The 17959-nt window shown below is 47.1% G+C and overlaps 1 protein-coding gene across 5 annotated transcripts in view; it reads right to left on the bottom strand.

Moving 5' to 3' along the window:
* Positions 1-17959, bottom strand: part of SREK1 (splicing regulatory glutamic acid and lysine rich protein 1) — a 207634-nt gene that overhangs the window by 168304 nt on the left and 21371 nt on the right. For all 5 annotated transcript variants that reach the window (XM_063963325.1, XM_063963311.1, XM_063963318.1 and 2 more), the window contains exon 2: positions 10064-10197. In XM_063963325.1, coding sequence (XP_063819395.1) covers positions 10064-10197 — 134 coding nt within the window. The remainder of the gene's footprint in view (positions 1-10063; positions 10198-17959) is intronic.

Here is a 17959-nt window from a genome sequence, read left to right as displayed (position 1 = left end):
TCCTTGTCTACCCTCGGGGAGGATTCCCAGCGTAACCTGTCCGTTGGCGGGAAAGGCTACGCCATCAGTAATCTCTTGGAAATTACTACTTTCCTATCAGGGGAATCCCACGCTTTTACACATAATTCATTTAATTCATGTGAAGGGGGAAAAGTCACTTCTTGCTTTTTCTCCCCATACATATAAACCCTCTTGTCAGGGACAGGGTTTTCCTCTGATATGTGCAATATATCCTTCATTGCTATAATCATGTAGCGGATGGCTTTAGTCATTTTAGGCTGCAACTTTGCATCATCGTCATCAACACTGGAGTCAGACTCCGTGTCGGCATCTGTGTCAACCATCTGGGATAGTGGGCGCTTGTGAGACCCTGACGGCCTCTGCATTGTAGGATCAGGCATGGGTTGAGACCCTGACTGTCCCAAGGCTACAGCTTTATCCAACCTGTTATGTAAGGAGCTTACATTATCATTTAACACCTTCCACATATCCATCCAATCAGGTGTCGGCACCGTCGGCGGCGACACCTCATTCACCTGCACTTGTTCTGCCTCCACATATCCTTCCTCATCAAACATGTCGACACTGACGTACCGACACACCGCACACACACAGGGAATGCTCTGACTGAGGACAGGACCCCACAAAGGCTTTTGGGGAGACAGAGAGAGAGTATGCCAGCACACACCCTAGCGCTATATAACCCAGGGATTACACTGTACCTTAGTGATTACCCAGTAGCTGCTGTTTGTGATCGTTTTGCGCCTAAATTTATGTGCCCCCTCCCCCTCTCTTTTTACCCTTTTTGCACCTGGATACTGCAGGGGAGAGCCTGGGGAGCGTCTTTCCAGCGGAGCTGTGAAGAGAAAATGGCGCTGGTGTGCTGAGGAAGAAGGCCCCGCCCCCTCAGCGGCGGGCTTCTGTCCCGCTTCTATGTGTAAAAAATGGCGGGTGCTCGAACATATATCCAGTGCCTGACTGGATATATGTGTTATTTTGTAAAAGGTACCTTAATTGCTGCCCAGGGCGCCCCCCCCTGCGCCCTGCACCCTACAGTGACCGGAGTGTGCGGGTGTGCTGCGGGAGCAATGGCGCACAGCTGCAGTGCTGTGAGCTACCTTAAGTGAAGACAGGAGTCTTCTGCCGCCGATTTCGATGTCTTCATGCTGCTGCTGCTTCTGTACTTCTGGCTCTGCGAGGGGGACGGCGGCGCGGCTCCGGGAACGGACGATCAAGGTTAGGTACCTGTGTTCGATCCCTCTGGAGCTAATGGTGTCCAGTAGCCTAAGAAGCGCAACCTAGCCGCAGTTAGTAGGTTTGCTTCTCTCCCCTCAGTCCCACGTAGCAGAGAGTCTGTTGCCAGCAGAAGCTCTCTGGAAATAAAAAAACCTAAACTAAAATACTTTCTTCTTAGCAAGCTCAGGAGAGCCCACTAAAAGCACCCAGCTCTGGCCGGGCACAGATTCTGAGGTCTGGAGGAGGGGCATAGAGGGAGGAGCCAGTGCACACCAGGTAGTACTAAATCTTCCTTTAGAGTGCCCAGTCTCCTGCGGAGCCCGTCTATTCCCCATGGTCCTTACGGAGTCCCCAGCATCCACTAGGACGTTAGAGAAAGAAAAGATCAGTTCTATAATGAATATAGCATCCATTCAGTAATAGAAAAGTTTCTTCCTCTAATACAGCTTCTGCAATATTTTGTTACTTCTCTAGTAAGCCTATCTACAGTATAGTATGGTGTCCTCCCTTGCTTTGTAATATAAGGGGCCAGTTCAGCTTTAGGCAGCCCACACTGAAAGAGCTGGAACAATTTTAGCTGTAGGAGGAAGTTTTATGAGGAGGGGAGAATCAGAGTTGCACTGTAACAATTAGAGGATCTGCAAGCCAATTGTTCTGTTACCGATACCCATCAACGGTAAGAGTCTATATGTCCACCAATGATAATAGTATATGCTTACCAATGACCATTGAAGCATTTCATGTAATGCAATACAGGCAGTTATTTAATGCATTTACAGTTTACTTGTGGTAAACGTGTGTCTCTATGCACACTTTGCTTATATGAACAATTTTTTATAAATTAAGCGATGCATGATCATCAAGGGAAAGTAATGCATATAACCTGCTCTGGTAAATATGGATTTCAAAGCAGTTCTAAGAGCTGCATCCATGTCACACCTAGACTTGCACAAGTCACAATACCTTGCCACTACAGAAACAAAGCTGATGGGACTGTTCAGGTGCACTGTTTAACATGCTCACACCATATGCCAAATGTACAAACACTTGACTCCCTTGCTGGCGTTCTGCTCTGACCCAAAGATTATCGGTCACTTATGTGAATAGCAGAGCTGTGCAGACAGGCTTACCAATGGAAATTATATCTAATTATTCATCTGAATTAGCACTACATGTAACAGATGAATGAATGACAATGACTTGCAACTCATCTGACTGTTAACTGGGGAACAGTAATGGAAGCGAGTGGCGCTCATGAATCTTTTTCTATGCTTCCTCATAACAGGACTCAGCAATTACAATGACCTGGCAGGTGACTAGACCTGCTTTAACTTCTTTTTCAGCAGCTTTCTTCACTTAGCTGGCAGCTGTGACGTAGGAAAGCAGCCTTCTGAATGGGAGGCTACAGCGATATACATAATGACTCCCACATACAGAATCTGATGTGCCACACCCCATTTTCTGACCCGATTCCCTTTGTTCAATGAACATCACGGGCTATACAGGGAGGAGGGTTTTCAAAGGCCCCAATTTTTCGCCAGTTTTGCCCATGGGATTTAAAACTGCAATAATATTGTATTTAATATTGGGGACATATTAAATACTAGTGTTCATTCTAGCACCCCGCACCTAATCAGGGGGGAGGGCATATTTTAATTTTGAAAGGCAAAATTTAAGACGTGGTGCATCGGTGCAGTTACTGCCCTTCTCAATGATTAGGTGCAGGGTGCTAGAATAAACACAAAAATACTGCTGACAAAACAGAAATCAGCGGCTTTAAAAATATTCTGCTTAGTAAATATAACCCCAGTTATACCAAATCAATGTAATTATATATAGACAACATCTACATTATACGCTCTCCTGAGCAGAGGAAGCATAGAAAAACATTTTCTGGCATCAAGTAAAAGACATTTGCTGAAAAAAGCCCAAGAGACCACTAACTTAAAAAAAGAAAAAGAAAGATCCAACATTAGACATAAAACAGTTTGTTATCTATATTGTAATTTTTTCTTCTAACAAACACATGATTGCGCAACTTTGTGGTTGTAGGTGTTTACCCCGAGTTGTAACCAAAATATTTAACATGATAGGTAGAAGTTAAATTATCTCTGATGTGCCACATAAATACTCAACTGTGTCAACAATACTAGCAAAAAGGTGACAAAAAAATGATTGTAAATATATGTGTATATAAATTTAGTTTAGGTACTAGTGAATATAGTTGTGTGGTAAATATCCAATCAGCAGCCAGCTTTAAATTTCAAGCCAGTGCATTGGTCCGTTCCTGCTGCAGAGAACGGAGGCTTAACAAAAATGACATGCAAAGGTCCTGACTCCTGGCTAAGTCCCAAGAACCTGCTCCAGTAGAACATTTAGTTTCGTGTCTCAAGGGTGAGGGTACACTAGGATCTAGCTACTGAAGGAAACCTCTTGCTGTGTAAGAACTGTGCTGTGTGCTCTAATCCCAACATTAGGAAGCTAAGAAACATGAAAGAGTGAAGAACAGACAAAATCAGTAAAAAGAAACTATAGGAAGCAGCAGACAGGCAGAAGCAAAACAAAGTGTGAGGGACAATGGAAGCAGTCAGAGGAAAATAAGGTGCAAGAGAGAAAGAAGATGTTGTACTACTTACCTTCTGGGCTCTTTAAGAACACATAATAAGAATTTACTTACCGATAATTCTATTTCTCATAGTCCGTAGTGGATGCTGGGGACTCCGTCAGGACCATGGGGAATAGCGGCTCCGCAGGAGACAGGGCACATCTGAAGAAAGCTTTTAGGATCACATGGTGTGTACTGGCTCCTCCCCCCATGACCCTCCTCCAAGCCTCAGTTAGGTACTGTGCCCGGACGAGCGTACACAATAAGGAAGGATCTTGAATCCCGGGTAAGACTCATACCAGCCACACCAATCACACTGTACAACTTGTGATCTGAACCCAGTTAACAGTATGATAACAAACGAAGTAGCCTCTGAAAAGATGGCTCACAACAATAATAATAACCCGATTTTTGTAACAATAACTATGTACAAGTATTGCAGACAATCCGCACTTGGGATGGGCGCCCAGCATCCACTACGGACTATGAGAAATAGAATTATCGGTAAGTAAATTCTTATTTTCTCTAACGTCCTAGTGGATGCTGGGGACTCCGTCAGGACCATGGGGATTATACCAAAGCTCCCAAACGGGCGGGAGAGTGCGGATGACTCTGCAGCACCGAATGAGAGAACTCCAGGTCCTCCTTAGCCAGAGTATCAAATTTGTAAAATTTTACAAACGTGTTCTCCCCTGACCACGTAGCTGCTCGGCAAAGTTGTAATGCCGAGACCCCTCGGGCAGCCGCCCAAGATGAGCCCACCTTCCTTGTGGAGTGGGCCTTTACAGATTTAGGCTGTGGCAGGCCTGCCACAGAATGTGCAAGTTGGATTGTGCTACAGATCCAACGCGCAATCGTCTGCTTAGACGCAGGAGCACCCATCTTGTTGGGTGCATACAATATAAACAACGAGTCAGATTTTCTGACTCCAGCTGTCCTTGAAATATATATTTTTAATGCTCTGACAACGTCCAGTAACTTGGAGTCCTCCAAGTCGCTAGTAGCCGCAGGCACCACAATAGGCTGGTTCAAGTGAAAAGCCGAAACCACCTTAGGGAGAAAATGAGGACGCGTCCGCAGTTCTGCCCTGTCCGAATGGAAAATCAGATATGGGCTTTTGTACGATAAAGCCGCCAACTCTGAAACTCTCCTGGCTGAAGCCAGGGCCAGTAGCATGGTTACTTTCCATGTAAGATACTTCAAATCTACAGATTTGAGAGGCTCAAACCAATGAGATTTGAGAAAATCCAAAACTACGTTTAGATCCCACGGTGCCACTGGGGGCACAATCGGGGGCTGTATATGTAGTACACCCTTGACAAAAGTTTGTACTTCAGGCACTGAAGCCAATTCCTTCTGGAAGAAGATTGATAAGGCCGAAATTTGAACTTTAATAGACCCCAATTTGAGGCCCATAGACAATCCTGCCTGCAGGAAATGTAAGAATCGACCCAATTGAAATTCTTCCGTTGGGGCCTTCTTGGCTTCACACCACGCAACATATTTTCTCCAAATGCGGTGATAATGTTGTGCGGTCACTTCCTTCCTAGCCTTAATCAAGGTAGGAATAACTTCCTCTGGAATGCCCTTTTCTTTTAGAATCCGACGTTCAACCGCCATGCCGTCAAACGCAGTCGCGGTAAGTCTTGGAACATACAAGGTCCCTGCTGAAGCAGATCCCTTCTTAGAGGTAGAGGCCACGGATCCTCCGTGAGCATCTCTTGAAGTTCCGGATACCAAGTTCTTCTTGGCCAATCCGGAGCCACTAGTATTGTTCTTACTCCCCTTTTCCGAATAATTCTCAGTACCTTTGGTATGAGAGGCAGAGGAGGAAACACATATACTGACTGGTACACCCATGGTGTTACCAGAGCGTCCACAGCTATTGCCTGAGGGTCTCTTGACCTGGCGCAATATCTGTCCAGTTTTTTGTTGAGGCGAGACGCCATCATATCCACCTTTGGTTTTTCCCAACGGTTCACAATCATGTGGAAAACTTCCGGATGAAGTCCCCACTCTCCCGGGTGAAGGTCGTGTCTGCTGAGGAAGTCTGCTTCCCAGTTGTCCACTCCCGGGATGAACACTGCTGACAGTGCTATGACATGATTTTCCGCCCAGCGAAGAATCCTTGCAGCTTCTGTCATTGCTCTTCTGCTTCTCGTGCTGCCTTGTCTGTTTACGTGGGCGACTGCCGTGATGTTGTCCGACTGGATCAACACCGGCTGACCCTGAAGCAGCGGTTTTGCCAAGCTTAGAGCATTGTATATCGCTCTTAGCTCCAGTATATTTATGTGAAGAGACGTCTCCAGGTCTGACCATACACCCTGGAAGTTTCTTCCCTGTGTGACTGCTCCCCAGCCCCGTAGGCTGGCATCCGTAGTCACCAGGACCCAGTCCTGTATGCCGAACCTGCGGCCCTCTAACAGATGGGCACTCTGCAACCACCACAGGAGAGACAACCTTGTTCTTGGTGACAGTGTTATCCGCTGATGCATGTGCAGATGCGATCCGGACCATTTGTCCAGCAGATCCCACTGAAATGTTCGTGCATGGAATCTGCCGAATGGAATTGCTTCGTAAGAAGCCACCATCTTTCCCAGGACTCTTGTGCATTGATGTACTGACACAGTTCCTGGTTTTAGGAGGTTCCTGACCAGTTCGGATAACTCCCTTGCTTTCTCCTCCGGGAGAAACACCTTTTTCTGAACCGTGTCCAGAATCATTCCCAGGAACAGCAGACGTGTTGTCGGGGTCAATTGAGATTTTGGAAGATTCAGAATCCACCCGTGTTGCTGAAGCACTACTTGGGTTAGTGCTACACCGACTTCCAGCTGTTCTCTGGACTTTGCCCTTATCAGGAGATCGTCCAAGTAAGGGATAATTAATACGCCTTTTCTTCGTAGAAGAACCATCATTTCGGTCATTACCTTGGTAAAGACCCGAGGGGCCGTGGACAAACCAAACGGCAGCGTTTGAAACTGATAATGACAGTCTTGTATCACGAACCTGAGATACCCTTGGTGTGAGGGGTAAATTGGGACATGCAGATAAGCATCTTTTATGTCCAGGGACACCATGAAGTCCCCTTCTTCCAGATTCGCTATCACTGCTCTGAGTGACTCCATCTTGAACTTGAATTTCTGTATGTACAGGTTCAAGGATTTCAGATTTAGAATAGGTCTTACCGAACCGTCCGGCTTCGGTACCACAAATAGTGTGGAATAATACCCCTTTCCCTGTTGTAGGAGGGGTACCTTGACTATCACCTGCTGAGAATACAGCTTGTGAATGGCTTCCAATACCGTTGTCCTTTCTGAGGGAGACGTTGGTAAAGCAGACTTTAGGAACCGGCGAGGGGGAGACCTTTCGAACTCCAACATGTAACCCTGAGATACTATCTGCAGGATCCACGGGTCCACCTGTGAGCGAGCCCACTGATTGCTGAAAATCTTTAGTCGACCCCCCACCGCTCCTGAGTCCGCTTGTAAAGCCCCAGCGTCATGCTGATGGCTTTGTAGAACCCGGGGCGGGCTTCTGGTCCTGGGCAGGGGCTGCTTGCTGCCCTCTCTTACCCTTTCCTCTGCCTCGCGGCAGATAAGACTGTCCTTTTGCTCGCTTGTTTTTATAGGAGCGAAAGGACTGCGGCTGAAAAGACGGTGTCTTTTTCTGTTGGGAGGGGGTCTGAGGTAAAAAAGTGGATTTGCCGGCAGTTGCCGTGGCCACCAGATCCGATAGACCGACCCCAAATAATTCCTCTCCTTTATATGGCAACACTTCCATATGCCTTTTGTAATCCGCATCACCTGACCACTGTCGCGTCCATAAACTTCTTCTGGCAGATATGGACATCGCACTTACTCTTGATGCTAGAGTACAAATATCCCTCTGTGCATCTCGCATATAAAGAAACGCATCCTTTAATTGCTCTAGAGTCAATAAAATACTGTCCCTATCCAGGGTATCAATATTTTCAGTCAGGGAATCCAACCACACTACCCCAGCACTGCACATCCAGGCTGAGGCTATTGCCGGTCGCAGTATAACACCAGTATGAGTGTATATACTTTTCAGGTTAGTTTCCAGCCTCCTATCCGCTGGATCCTTGAGGGCGGCCGTATCAGGAGACGGCAACGCCACTTGCTTTGATAAACGTGTGAGCGCCTTATCCACCCTAGGGGGTGTTTCCCAGCGCGTCCTAACCTCTGGTGGGAAAGGGTATAATGCCAATAACTTCTTAGAAATTAGCAGTTTTCTATCTGGGTTAACCCACGCTTCATCACACACGTCATTCAATTCCTCTGATTCTGGAAAAGCTACAGGTAGTTTTTTCACCCCCCACATAATACCCCTTTTTGAGGTACCAGCAGTATCAGAGATCTGCAAAGCCTCCTTCATTGCCGTGATCATATAACGTGTGGCCCTGTTGGAAAATACGTTTGTTTCTTCACCGTCGACACTAGATTCATCTGTGTCGGTACCCGTGTCGACTGACTGAGGTAAGGGACGTTTTACAGCCCCTGACGGTGTCTGAGACGCCTGAGCCGGTACTGACTGGTTTTCCGGCCGTCTCATTTCGTCTACTGACTTTTGTAATGTACTAACATTATCACGTAATTCCATAACTAAAGCCATCCATTCCGGTGTCGACTCCCTAGGGGTGACATCACCATTACCGGCAATTGCTCTGCCTCCACACCAACATCGTCCTCATACATGTCGACACACACGTACCGACACACAGCAGCCACACAGGGAATGCTCTAATCGAAGACAGGACCCCCTTAGCCCTTTGGGGAGACAGAGGGAGAGTTTGCCAGCACACACCAAAAGCGCTATAAATGTATATAAACAACCCTAAAAGGTGTTGTTTTTGTTATAAGCGCTTTTAATATATAAATATCGCCAATTTATGCCCCCCTTCTCTTTGTTACCCTGTTTCTGTAGTGCAGTGCAGGGGAGAGTCCTGGGAGCCTTCCTCACAGCGGAGCTGAGCAGGAAAATGGCGCTGAGTGCTGAGGAGAATAAGCTCCGCCCCTTTTCCGGCGGGCTTTTCTCCCGGGTTTTGAGAAATCTGGCCTGGGTTAAATACATACATATAGCCTTAATGGCTATATGTGATGTATTCTTTGCCACTAAAGGTATTTAATATTGCTGCCCAGGGCGCCCCCAGCAGCGCCCTGCACCCTCCGTGACTGGTCAGTGAGAAGTGTGTAGCAACAATGGCGCACAGCTGCCGTGCTGTGCGCTACCTTCATGAAGACTGAAGAGTCTTCTGCCGCCTGTTTCCGGACCTCCGATCTTCAGCATCTGTAAGGGGGGTCGGCGGCGCGGCTCCGGGACGAACCCCAGGATGACCTGTGTTCCGACTCCCTCTGAAGCTATGTCCAGTAGCCTAAGACTCCAATCCATCCTGCACGCAGGTGAGTTGAAAATCTCTCCCCTAAGTCCCTCGATGCAGTGAGCCTGTTGCCAGCAGGACTCACTGAGATTTAAAACCTAAAAAAACTTTTTCTAAGCAGCTCTTTAGGAGAGCCACCTAGATTGCACCCTGCTCGGACGGGCACAAAAACCTAACTGAGGCTTGGAGGAGGGTCATGGGGGGAGGAGCCAGTACACACCATGTGATCCTAAAAGCTTTCTTTAGATGTGCCCTGTCTCCTGCGGAGCCGCTATTCCCCATGGTCCTGACGGAGTCCCCAGCATCCACTAGGACGTTAGAGAAAAATAATTATACTATTATAAGCCTGGCTGAAGAAATTTCTCAGAGGGCATAATTCCAAATATAGAGAGAGTGACAATGGCTATAAGGTGTAAGAAATGCAATCAGGAGCACATTCAGGTCACAAATGGGAGGAAAGATTTTCCCAGCCAGACTTCCATAACCTTAATGTTCCCTGGTGTCCCCAAGAAAAAAGAACAGAAATGCATTGAATGGGTTTTGAAATACAGGATTGCATGGAATAGAGCATAACCTTCTGATTCCACTGAACGCCACCATGCAGGAGTTATAGAAGGAGAACATGGACACGTACTCATGTCAGATTACAGGAGCTAATTACAAGTCTAACAGAAACCAGCTAAGTATCACCTGACAGCAAACTACACATATCCATAATTCTACATTAACAGAACATTACCAAATGACTTCATTCTGAACCAGAAAAAAAGTACAGTAAGTAGACACTACATAGAGGAACATAACACACCGCCTTTCATACTAACCTTCAGCACAGGGGACAACGATGAGGGCTCTGTCAATAAAAACCGTGTTAGTTAGATGCTGGGCCACACCGACGCTTGCAGGCTCACGAAACTTAATGTAGCACACTTTGGAGGAAAATGCAAGTGGTGCATTGCTGAAAGATAAAAAGAAGAAAACCTAATCTCGATAACCGCACATTCTCTTAAACAGTAACTAAATATTTGCTCTATAAATAAGGATTATTAGGGGCGATTCAATTGTTTTTTTGAGCACCCAAAGTAATGGGAGCCCCTCCAAGCAATTCAATTGTTGCTCTGATCTGGCGCCTATTACTTTTTAAGCGCCCAAATAGATGAAGTTTAGCCACAAATAGCGGCTAATCCCATCTAAAGCAGTCCCCGCAACGCAAAAAAGACCCATTTGGGCACCCAAATGGGACACTTTTCACACTTTCTGCTCTCTGCCTCAGGAGGCTGGGAGCAGAAATGTCGGTGACAGCTTGATCGTGTCCCAACAGCAGAACAATTGAACTGCTGCCGCCGGGCCCCTTAAAAACAATAGAATCACCCCCTTGAAGTCATTCATTAAATAATAATAATAATAATAAGAATTTACTTACCGATAATTCTATTTCTCGGAGTCCGTAGTGGATGCTGGGGTTCCTGAAAGGACCATGGGGAATAGCGGCTCCGCAGGAGACAGGGCACAAAAGTAAAGCTTTCCGATCAGGTGGTGTGCACTGGCTCCTCCCCCTATGACCCTCCTCCAAGCCAGTTAGGTACTGTGCCCGGACGAGCGTACACAATAAGGGAGGAATTTTGAATCCCGGGTAAGACTCATACCAGCCACACCAATCACACCGTACAACTTGTGATCTAAACCCAGTTAACAGTATGATAACAGCGGAGCCTCTGAAAAGATGGCTCACAACAATAATAACCCGATTTTTGTAACTATGTACAAGTATTGCAGATAATCCGCACTTGGGATGGGCGCCCAGCATCCACTACGGACTCCGAGAAATAGAATTATCGGTAAGTAAATTCTTATTTTCTCTATCGTCCTAGTGGATGCTGGGGTTCCTGAAAGGACCATGGGGATTATACCAAAGCTCCCAAACGGGCGGGAGAGTGCGGATGACTCTGCAGCACCGAATGAGAGAACTCCAGGTCCTCCTTAGCCAGGGTATCAAATTTGTAGAATTTAGCAAACGTGTTTGCCCCTGACCAAGTAGCTGCTCGGCAAAGTTGTAAAGCCGAGACCCCTCGGGCAGCCGCCCAAGATGAGCCCACCTTCCTTGTGGAATGGGCATTTACATATTTTGGCTGTGGCAGGCCTGCCACAGAATGTGCAAGCTGAATTGTATTACACATCCAACTAGCAATAGTTTGCTTAGAAGCAAGAGCACCCAGTTTGTTGGGTGCATACAGGATAACAGCAAGTCAGTTTTCCTGACTCCAGCCGTCCTGGAACATATTTTCAGGGCCCTGACAACATCTAGCAACTTGGAGTCCTCCAAGTCCCTAGTAGGTGCAAGGCACCACAATAAGCTGGTCCAGGTGAAACACTGACACCACCTTAGGGAGAGAACTGGGGACGAGTCCGCAGCTCTGCCCTGTCCGAATGGACAAACAGATATGGGCTTTTTTGAGAAAAAACCACCAATTTGACACTCGCCTGGTCCAGGCCAGGGCCAAGAGCATGGTCACTTTTCATGTGAGATGATTCAAATCCACAGATTTGACTGGTTTTAAACCAATGTGATTTGAGGAATCCCAGAACTACGTTGAGATCCCTCAGTGCCACTGGAGGCACAAAAAGGGGGTTGTATATGCAATACTCCCTTGACAAACTTCTGGACTTCAGGAACTGAAGCCAATTCTTTCTGGAAGAAAATCGACAGGGCCGAAATTTGAACCTTAATGGACCCCAATTTGAGGCCCATAGACACTCCTGTTTGCAGGAAATGCAGGAAACGACAGAGTTGAAATTTCTTTGTGGGGCCTTCCTGGCCTCACACCACGCCATATTTTCGCCACATGTGGTGATAATGTTGTGCGGTCACCTCCTATCTGGCTTTGACCAGGGTAGGAATGACCTCTTCCGGAATGCCTTTTTCCCTTAGGATCCGGCTTTCCACCGCCATGCCGACAAACGCAGCTGCGGTAAGTCTTGGAACAGACATGGTACTTGCTGAAGCAAGTCCCTTCTTAGCGGCAGAGGCCATAAGACCTCTGTAAGCATCTCTTGAAGTTCCGGGTACCAAGTCCTTCTTGGCCAATCCGGAGCCATGAGTATAGTTCTTACTCCTCTACGTCTTATAATTCTCAGCACCTTAGGTATGAGAAGCAGAGGAGGGAACACATACACCGACTGGTACACCCACGGTGTTACCAGAACGTCCACAGCTATTGCCTGAGGGTCTCTTGACCTGGCGCAATACCTGTCCCGTTTTTTGTTCAGACGGGACGCCATCATGTCCACCTTTGGTATTTCCCAACGGTTTACAATCATGTGGAAAAAACTTCCCGATGAAGTTTCCACTCCCCCGGGTGGAGGTCGTGCCTGCTGAGGAAGTCTGCTTCCCAGTTTCCATTCCCGGGATGAAACACTGCTGACAGTGCTATCACATGATTTTCCGCCCAGCGAAAAGTCCTTGCAGTTTTTGCCATTGCCCTCCTGCTTCTTGTGTCGCCCTGTCTGTTTACGTGGGCGACTGCCGTGATGTTTTTCCCACTGGATCAATACCGGCTGACCTTGAAGCAGAGGTCTTGCTAAGCTTAGAGCATTATAAATTTACCCTTAGCTCCAGTATATTTATGTGGAGAAAAGTCTCCAGACTTGATCACACTCCCTGGAAATTTTTTCCTTGTGTGACTGCTCCCCAGCCTCTCGGGCTGGGCTCCGTGGTCACCAGCATCCAATCCTGAATGCCGAATCTGCGGCCCTCTAGAAGATGAGCACTCTATAACCACCACAGGAGAGACACCCTTGTCCTTGGATATAGGGTTATCCGCTGATGCATCTGAAGATGCGATCCGGACCATTTGTCCAGCAGATCCCACTGAAAAGTTCTTGCGTGAAATCTGCCGAATGGAATTGCTTCGTAGGAAGCCACCATTTTTACCAGGACCCTTGTGCAATGATGCACTGTTTTTAGGAGGTTCCTGACTAGCTCGGATAACTCCCTGGCTTTCTCTTCCGGGAGAAACACCTTTTTCTGGACTGTGTCCAGAATCATCCCTAGGCACAGCAGACGTGTCGTCGGGATCAGCTGCGATTTTGGAATATTTAGAATCCACCCGTGCTGTTGTAGCAGTATCCTAGATAGAGCTACTCCGACCTCCAACTGTTCCCTGGACTATGCCCTTATCAGGAGATCGTCCAAGTAAGGGATAATTAAGACGCCTTTTCTTCGAAGAAGAATCATCATTTCGGCCATTACCTTGGTAAAGACCCGGGGTGCCGTGGACAATCCAAACGGCAGCGTCTGAAACTGATAGTGACAGTTCTGCACCACGAACCTGAGGTACCCTTAGTGAGAAGGGCAAATTTGGGACATATAGGTAAGCATCCCTGATGTCCCGGGACACTATATAGTCCCCTTCTTCCTGGTTCGTTATCACTGCTCCGAGTGACTCCATCTTGATTTGAACCTTTGTAAGTGTTCAAAAAAATTTTTAGAATAAGTCTTACCTAGCCTTCTGGCTTCAGTACCACAATATAGTGTGGAATAATACCCCTTTTCTTGTAGTAGGAGGGGTAATTTAATTATCACCTGCTGGGAATACAGCTTGTGAATTTTTTCCCATACTGCCTCCTTGTCGGAGGGAGACCTTGGTAAAGCAGACTTCAGGAGCCTGCGAAGGGGAAACGTCTCGACATTCCAATCTGTACCCCTGGGATACTACTTGTAGGATCCAGGGGTCCTGTACGGTCTCAGCGCCATGCTGAGAACTTGTCAGAAGCGGTGGAACGCTTCTATTCCTGGGAATGGGCTGCCTGCTGCAGTCTTCTTCCCTTTCCTCTATCCCTGGGCAGATATGATCTTATAGGGACGAAAGGACTGAGGCTGAAAAGACGGTGTCTTTTTCTGCAGAGATGTGACTTAGGGTAAAAACGGTGGATTTTCCAGCAGTTGCCGTGGCCACCAGGTCCGATGGACCGACCCCAAATAACTCCTCTTCCTTTATACGGCAATACACCTTTGTGCCGTTTGGAATCTGCATCACCTGACCACTGTCGTGTCCATAACATCTTCTGGCAGTTATGGACATCGCATTTACTCTTGATGCCAGAGTGCAAATATCCCTCTGTGCATCTCGCATATATAGAAATGCATCCTTTAAATGCTCTATAGTCAATAAAATACTGTCCCTGTCAAGGGTATCAATATTTTTAGTCAGGGAATCCGACCAAGCCACCCCAGCTCTGCACATCCAGGCTGAGGCGATCGCTGGTCTCAGTATAACACCAGTATGTGTGTATATACTTTTTATGATAATTTCCAGCCTCCTGTCAGCTGGTCCTTGAGGACGGCCCTATCTATAGACGGTACCGCCACTTGTTTTGATAAGCGTGTGAGCGCCTTATCCACCCTAAGGGGTGTTTCCCAACGCGCCCTAACTTCTGGCGGGAAAGGGTATACCGCCCATAATTTTCTATCGGGGGGAACCCACGCATCATCACACACTTTATTTAATTTATCTGATTCAGGAAAAACTATGGTAGTTTTTTCACATCCCACATAATACCCTCTTTTGTGGTACTTGTAGTATCAGAAATATGTAACACCTCCTTCATTGCCTTTAACGCGTGGCCCTAATAAGGAATACGTTTGTTTATTCACCGTCGACACTGGATTCAGTGTCCCTGTCTGTGTCGACCGACTAAAGTAAAACGGGCGTTTTAAAACCCCTGACGGTGTTTTTGAGACGTCTGGACCGGTACTAATTGTTTGTCGGCCGTCTCATGTCGTCAACCGACCTTGCAGCGTGTTGACATTATCACGTAATTCCCTAAATAAGCCATCCATTCCGGTGTCGACTCCCTAGAGAGTGACATCACCATTACAGGCAATTGCTCCGCCTCCTCACCAACATCGTCCTCCTACATGTCGACACACACGTACCGACACACAGCACACACACAGGGAATGCTCTGATAGAGGACAGGACCCACTAGCCCTTTGGAGAGACAGAGGGAGAGTTTGCCAGCACACACCAAAAACGCTATAATTTTATATAGGGACAACCTTATATAAGTGTTTCTCCCTAATAGCATCTTTATATAGATATTTATATCGCCAATTAGTGCCCCCCCTCTCTGTTTAAACCCTGTTTCTGTAGTGCAGTGCAGGGGAGAGCCTGGGAGCCTTCTCTCCAGCCTTTCTGTGAGAGAAAATGGCGCTGTGTGCTGAGGAGATAGGCCCCGCCCCTTTTCTGGCGGGCTCGTCTCCCGCTATTTAGAGAAATCAGGCAGGGGTTAAATATCTCCATATAGCCTCTGGGGGCTATATGTGAGGTATTTTTAGCCTTTATATAGGTTACATTTGCCTCCCAGGGCGCCCCCCTCCCAGCGCCCTGCACCCTCAGTGACTGCCGTGTGAAGTGTGCTGAGAGGAAAATGGCGCACAGCTGCAGTGCTGTGCGCTACCTTTAGAAGACTGCAGGAGTCTTCAGCCGCCGATTCTGGACCTCTTCTGACTTCAGCATCTGTAAGGGGGCCGGTGGCGCGGCTCCGGTGACCATCCAGGCTGTACCTGTGATCGTCCCTCTGGAGCTTGATGTCCAGTAGCCAAGAAGCCAATCCATCCTGCACGCAGGTGAGTTGACTCCTTCTCCCCTCAGTCCCTCGCTGCAGTGATCCTGTTGCCAGCAGGAATCACTGTAAAATAAAAAACCTAGCTAAACTTTTTCTAAGCAGCTCTTTAGGAGAGCCACCTAGATTGCACCCTTCTCGGCCGGGCACAAAAATCTAACTGGCTTGGAGGAGGGTCATAGGGGGAGGAGCCAGTGCACACCACCTGATCGGAAAGCTTTACTTTTGTGCCCTGTCTCCTGCGGAGCCGCTATTCCCCATGGTCCTTTCAGGAACCCCAGCATCCACTAGGACGATAGAGAAAATAATAATAATAATAATAATAATAATAGCTCAGGGTTCATAAAAGCTGCACTGCTACTTAGGAAAATATTTTCTCCCACATGCCCCCTTCCCTTAGATCAGTGATGGGGAACCTTCGGCACTCCAGCTGTTGTTGAACTACACATCCCAGCATGCCCTGCAAAAGTTTTAGCTTGGCCAAATAGCAAAACTGTAGCAAGGCATGCTGGTATGTGTAGCCTTAGATGAAGCTGAGAGGATTGCTCCATGCAGAAGTCTCTCCTAGGGTATCCAAATGGAACATAGACAGTAAACAGAAAGTTAATAGGTCGACGTAATAAAGTCGACGTTTGCTTTTTTATGATCTTTATAGTCAGGGTTAAGTTCCTGGGGGGAGTGTTAGGCTGCCGGAGTGGATAATTAGGGTTAAGCACTTGGCAGATGGTTAGATTTAGGCTATGAAAGGGTTAGGTATCAGGTAAAGGTTAAGATTAGGTTTAAAATAATGATAAAACAATGTATTAACATTTTGTGTCAACTATTTGCATGTCTACCTTTTGACCCCGACAAACTAAGTCCATGTCGACCTATTGACTGTCTATCTATACACTGTCGATCTCTTTACCCACCCCCCTTTCTTAGGGCTCCTCTGTTCTGCTCTCAGTTAGCTACAACCATCGGGATAAGTGACAGAATCAAACAAAGCTGAAATGAAGAGATCGTGACATGCAATTGGCCGCACACAGACGAGAGCCAATGGTCCTGCACTGAGGCTAAATGGCCAAAACACTTTCGGCTTCACTTTGGCTTGCAGTTAGTCATATTACTCTGTACCAACAAGTTCAATAATGACACAATGAATTATGACAGGATCATATCTGGGCTTTACATGCAAGTTCTACGGCCAGCATTTTACACTAAAAAAGTTATAAATCCATCAGAGTGATAGACACACAATGGGGGTATCCAATTAGGTGCGATCCATTTTCGGCTAATCGAAATGGCCGGATATTGTGATTTTTGACCGATGGTCATTATCATGGTATCCAATTAGGGTCTATTTCAATCACCCAAAAAAATGGACCCGCGATCATGAGAAATCACATGGGATGAGGGATAATTCCCCGATCCTATGTGATAACGCGGTTCCAGCAGCCTCAAACCTCTTGAGGTTGTGTTATGGGGAAGCGGTTAACATACCACCGCATGGGATCCCGGCGATCACAATGCAGACGCTGGAATCCCGTACAGCGGTACAATGCCAGCGCCGGAATACCGGCGAGGTAGGTGATATGGGTGTCCAAGCCGTGCCTGCAGCGTGGCGAGCGCAGTGAGCCCCCAAGGTGCTTACTAATGCACGACTGGCTGCCGGCATACTGGTGGCTGGGATGCCACTGTCGGTGTATACTGACAGCCAGCATCCCGGCGATCGGTAACCCATACCGAACCCGTGTTATGCCCTAATATCTTGGCTCTTAACAGTGGCAAATGCAGGATTTATAGAGGGGGTTTCCAAATGCAATCCACAATCACCCACACTGTGGAACACTGGAGCAAGTGTGGGAACCTGAGGGAGTAGTAGAAGAACCCAGTAACGACCATGGACATTAATCTAAACAATGGTCTTTTTATATACTGGATGTGTTGATACAGTATTAATATTTAAAACTATAGCTTGTCTATAGTATAGGCTGTATCAAACATTTAAATCATATAAAGATAAGTGGTCAGGAAAAGGTTAAACATCCCATAAGAAATAAATACACAAACATAATAGAACCAGTACTGCACTTTCTAAGCTACTCTCTGATCCA

This window comes from Pseudophryne corroboree, chromosome 1 (assembly GCF_028390025.1).
Source record: "Pseudophryne corroboree isolate aPseCor3 chromosome 1, aPseCor3.hap2, whole genome shotgun sequence".
Taxonomy (NCBI): Eukaryota; Metazoa; Chordata; class Amphibia; order Anura; family Myobatrachidae; genus Pseudophryne; species Pseudophryne corroboree.
Note: the sequence above shows the minus strand (reverse complement) of the source record. Positions and strands in the feature narration are given on the sequence as shown.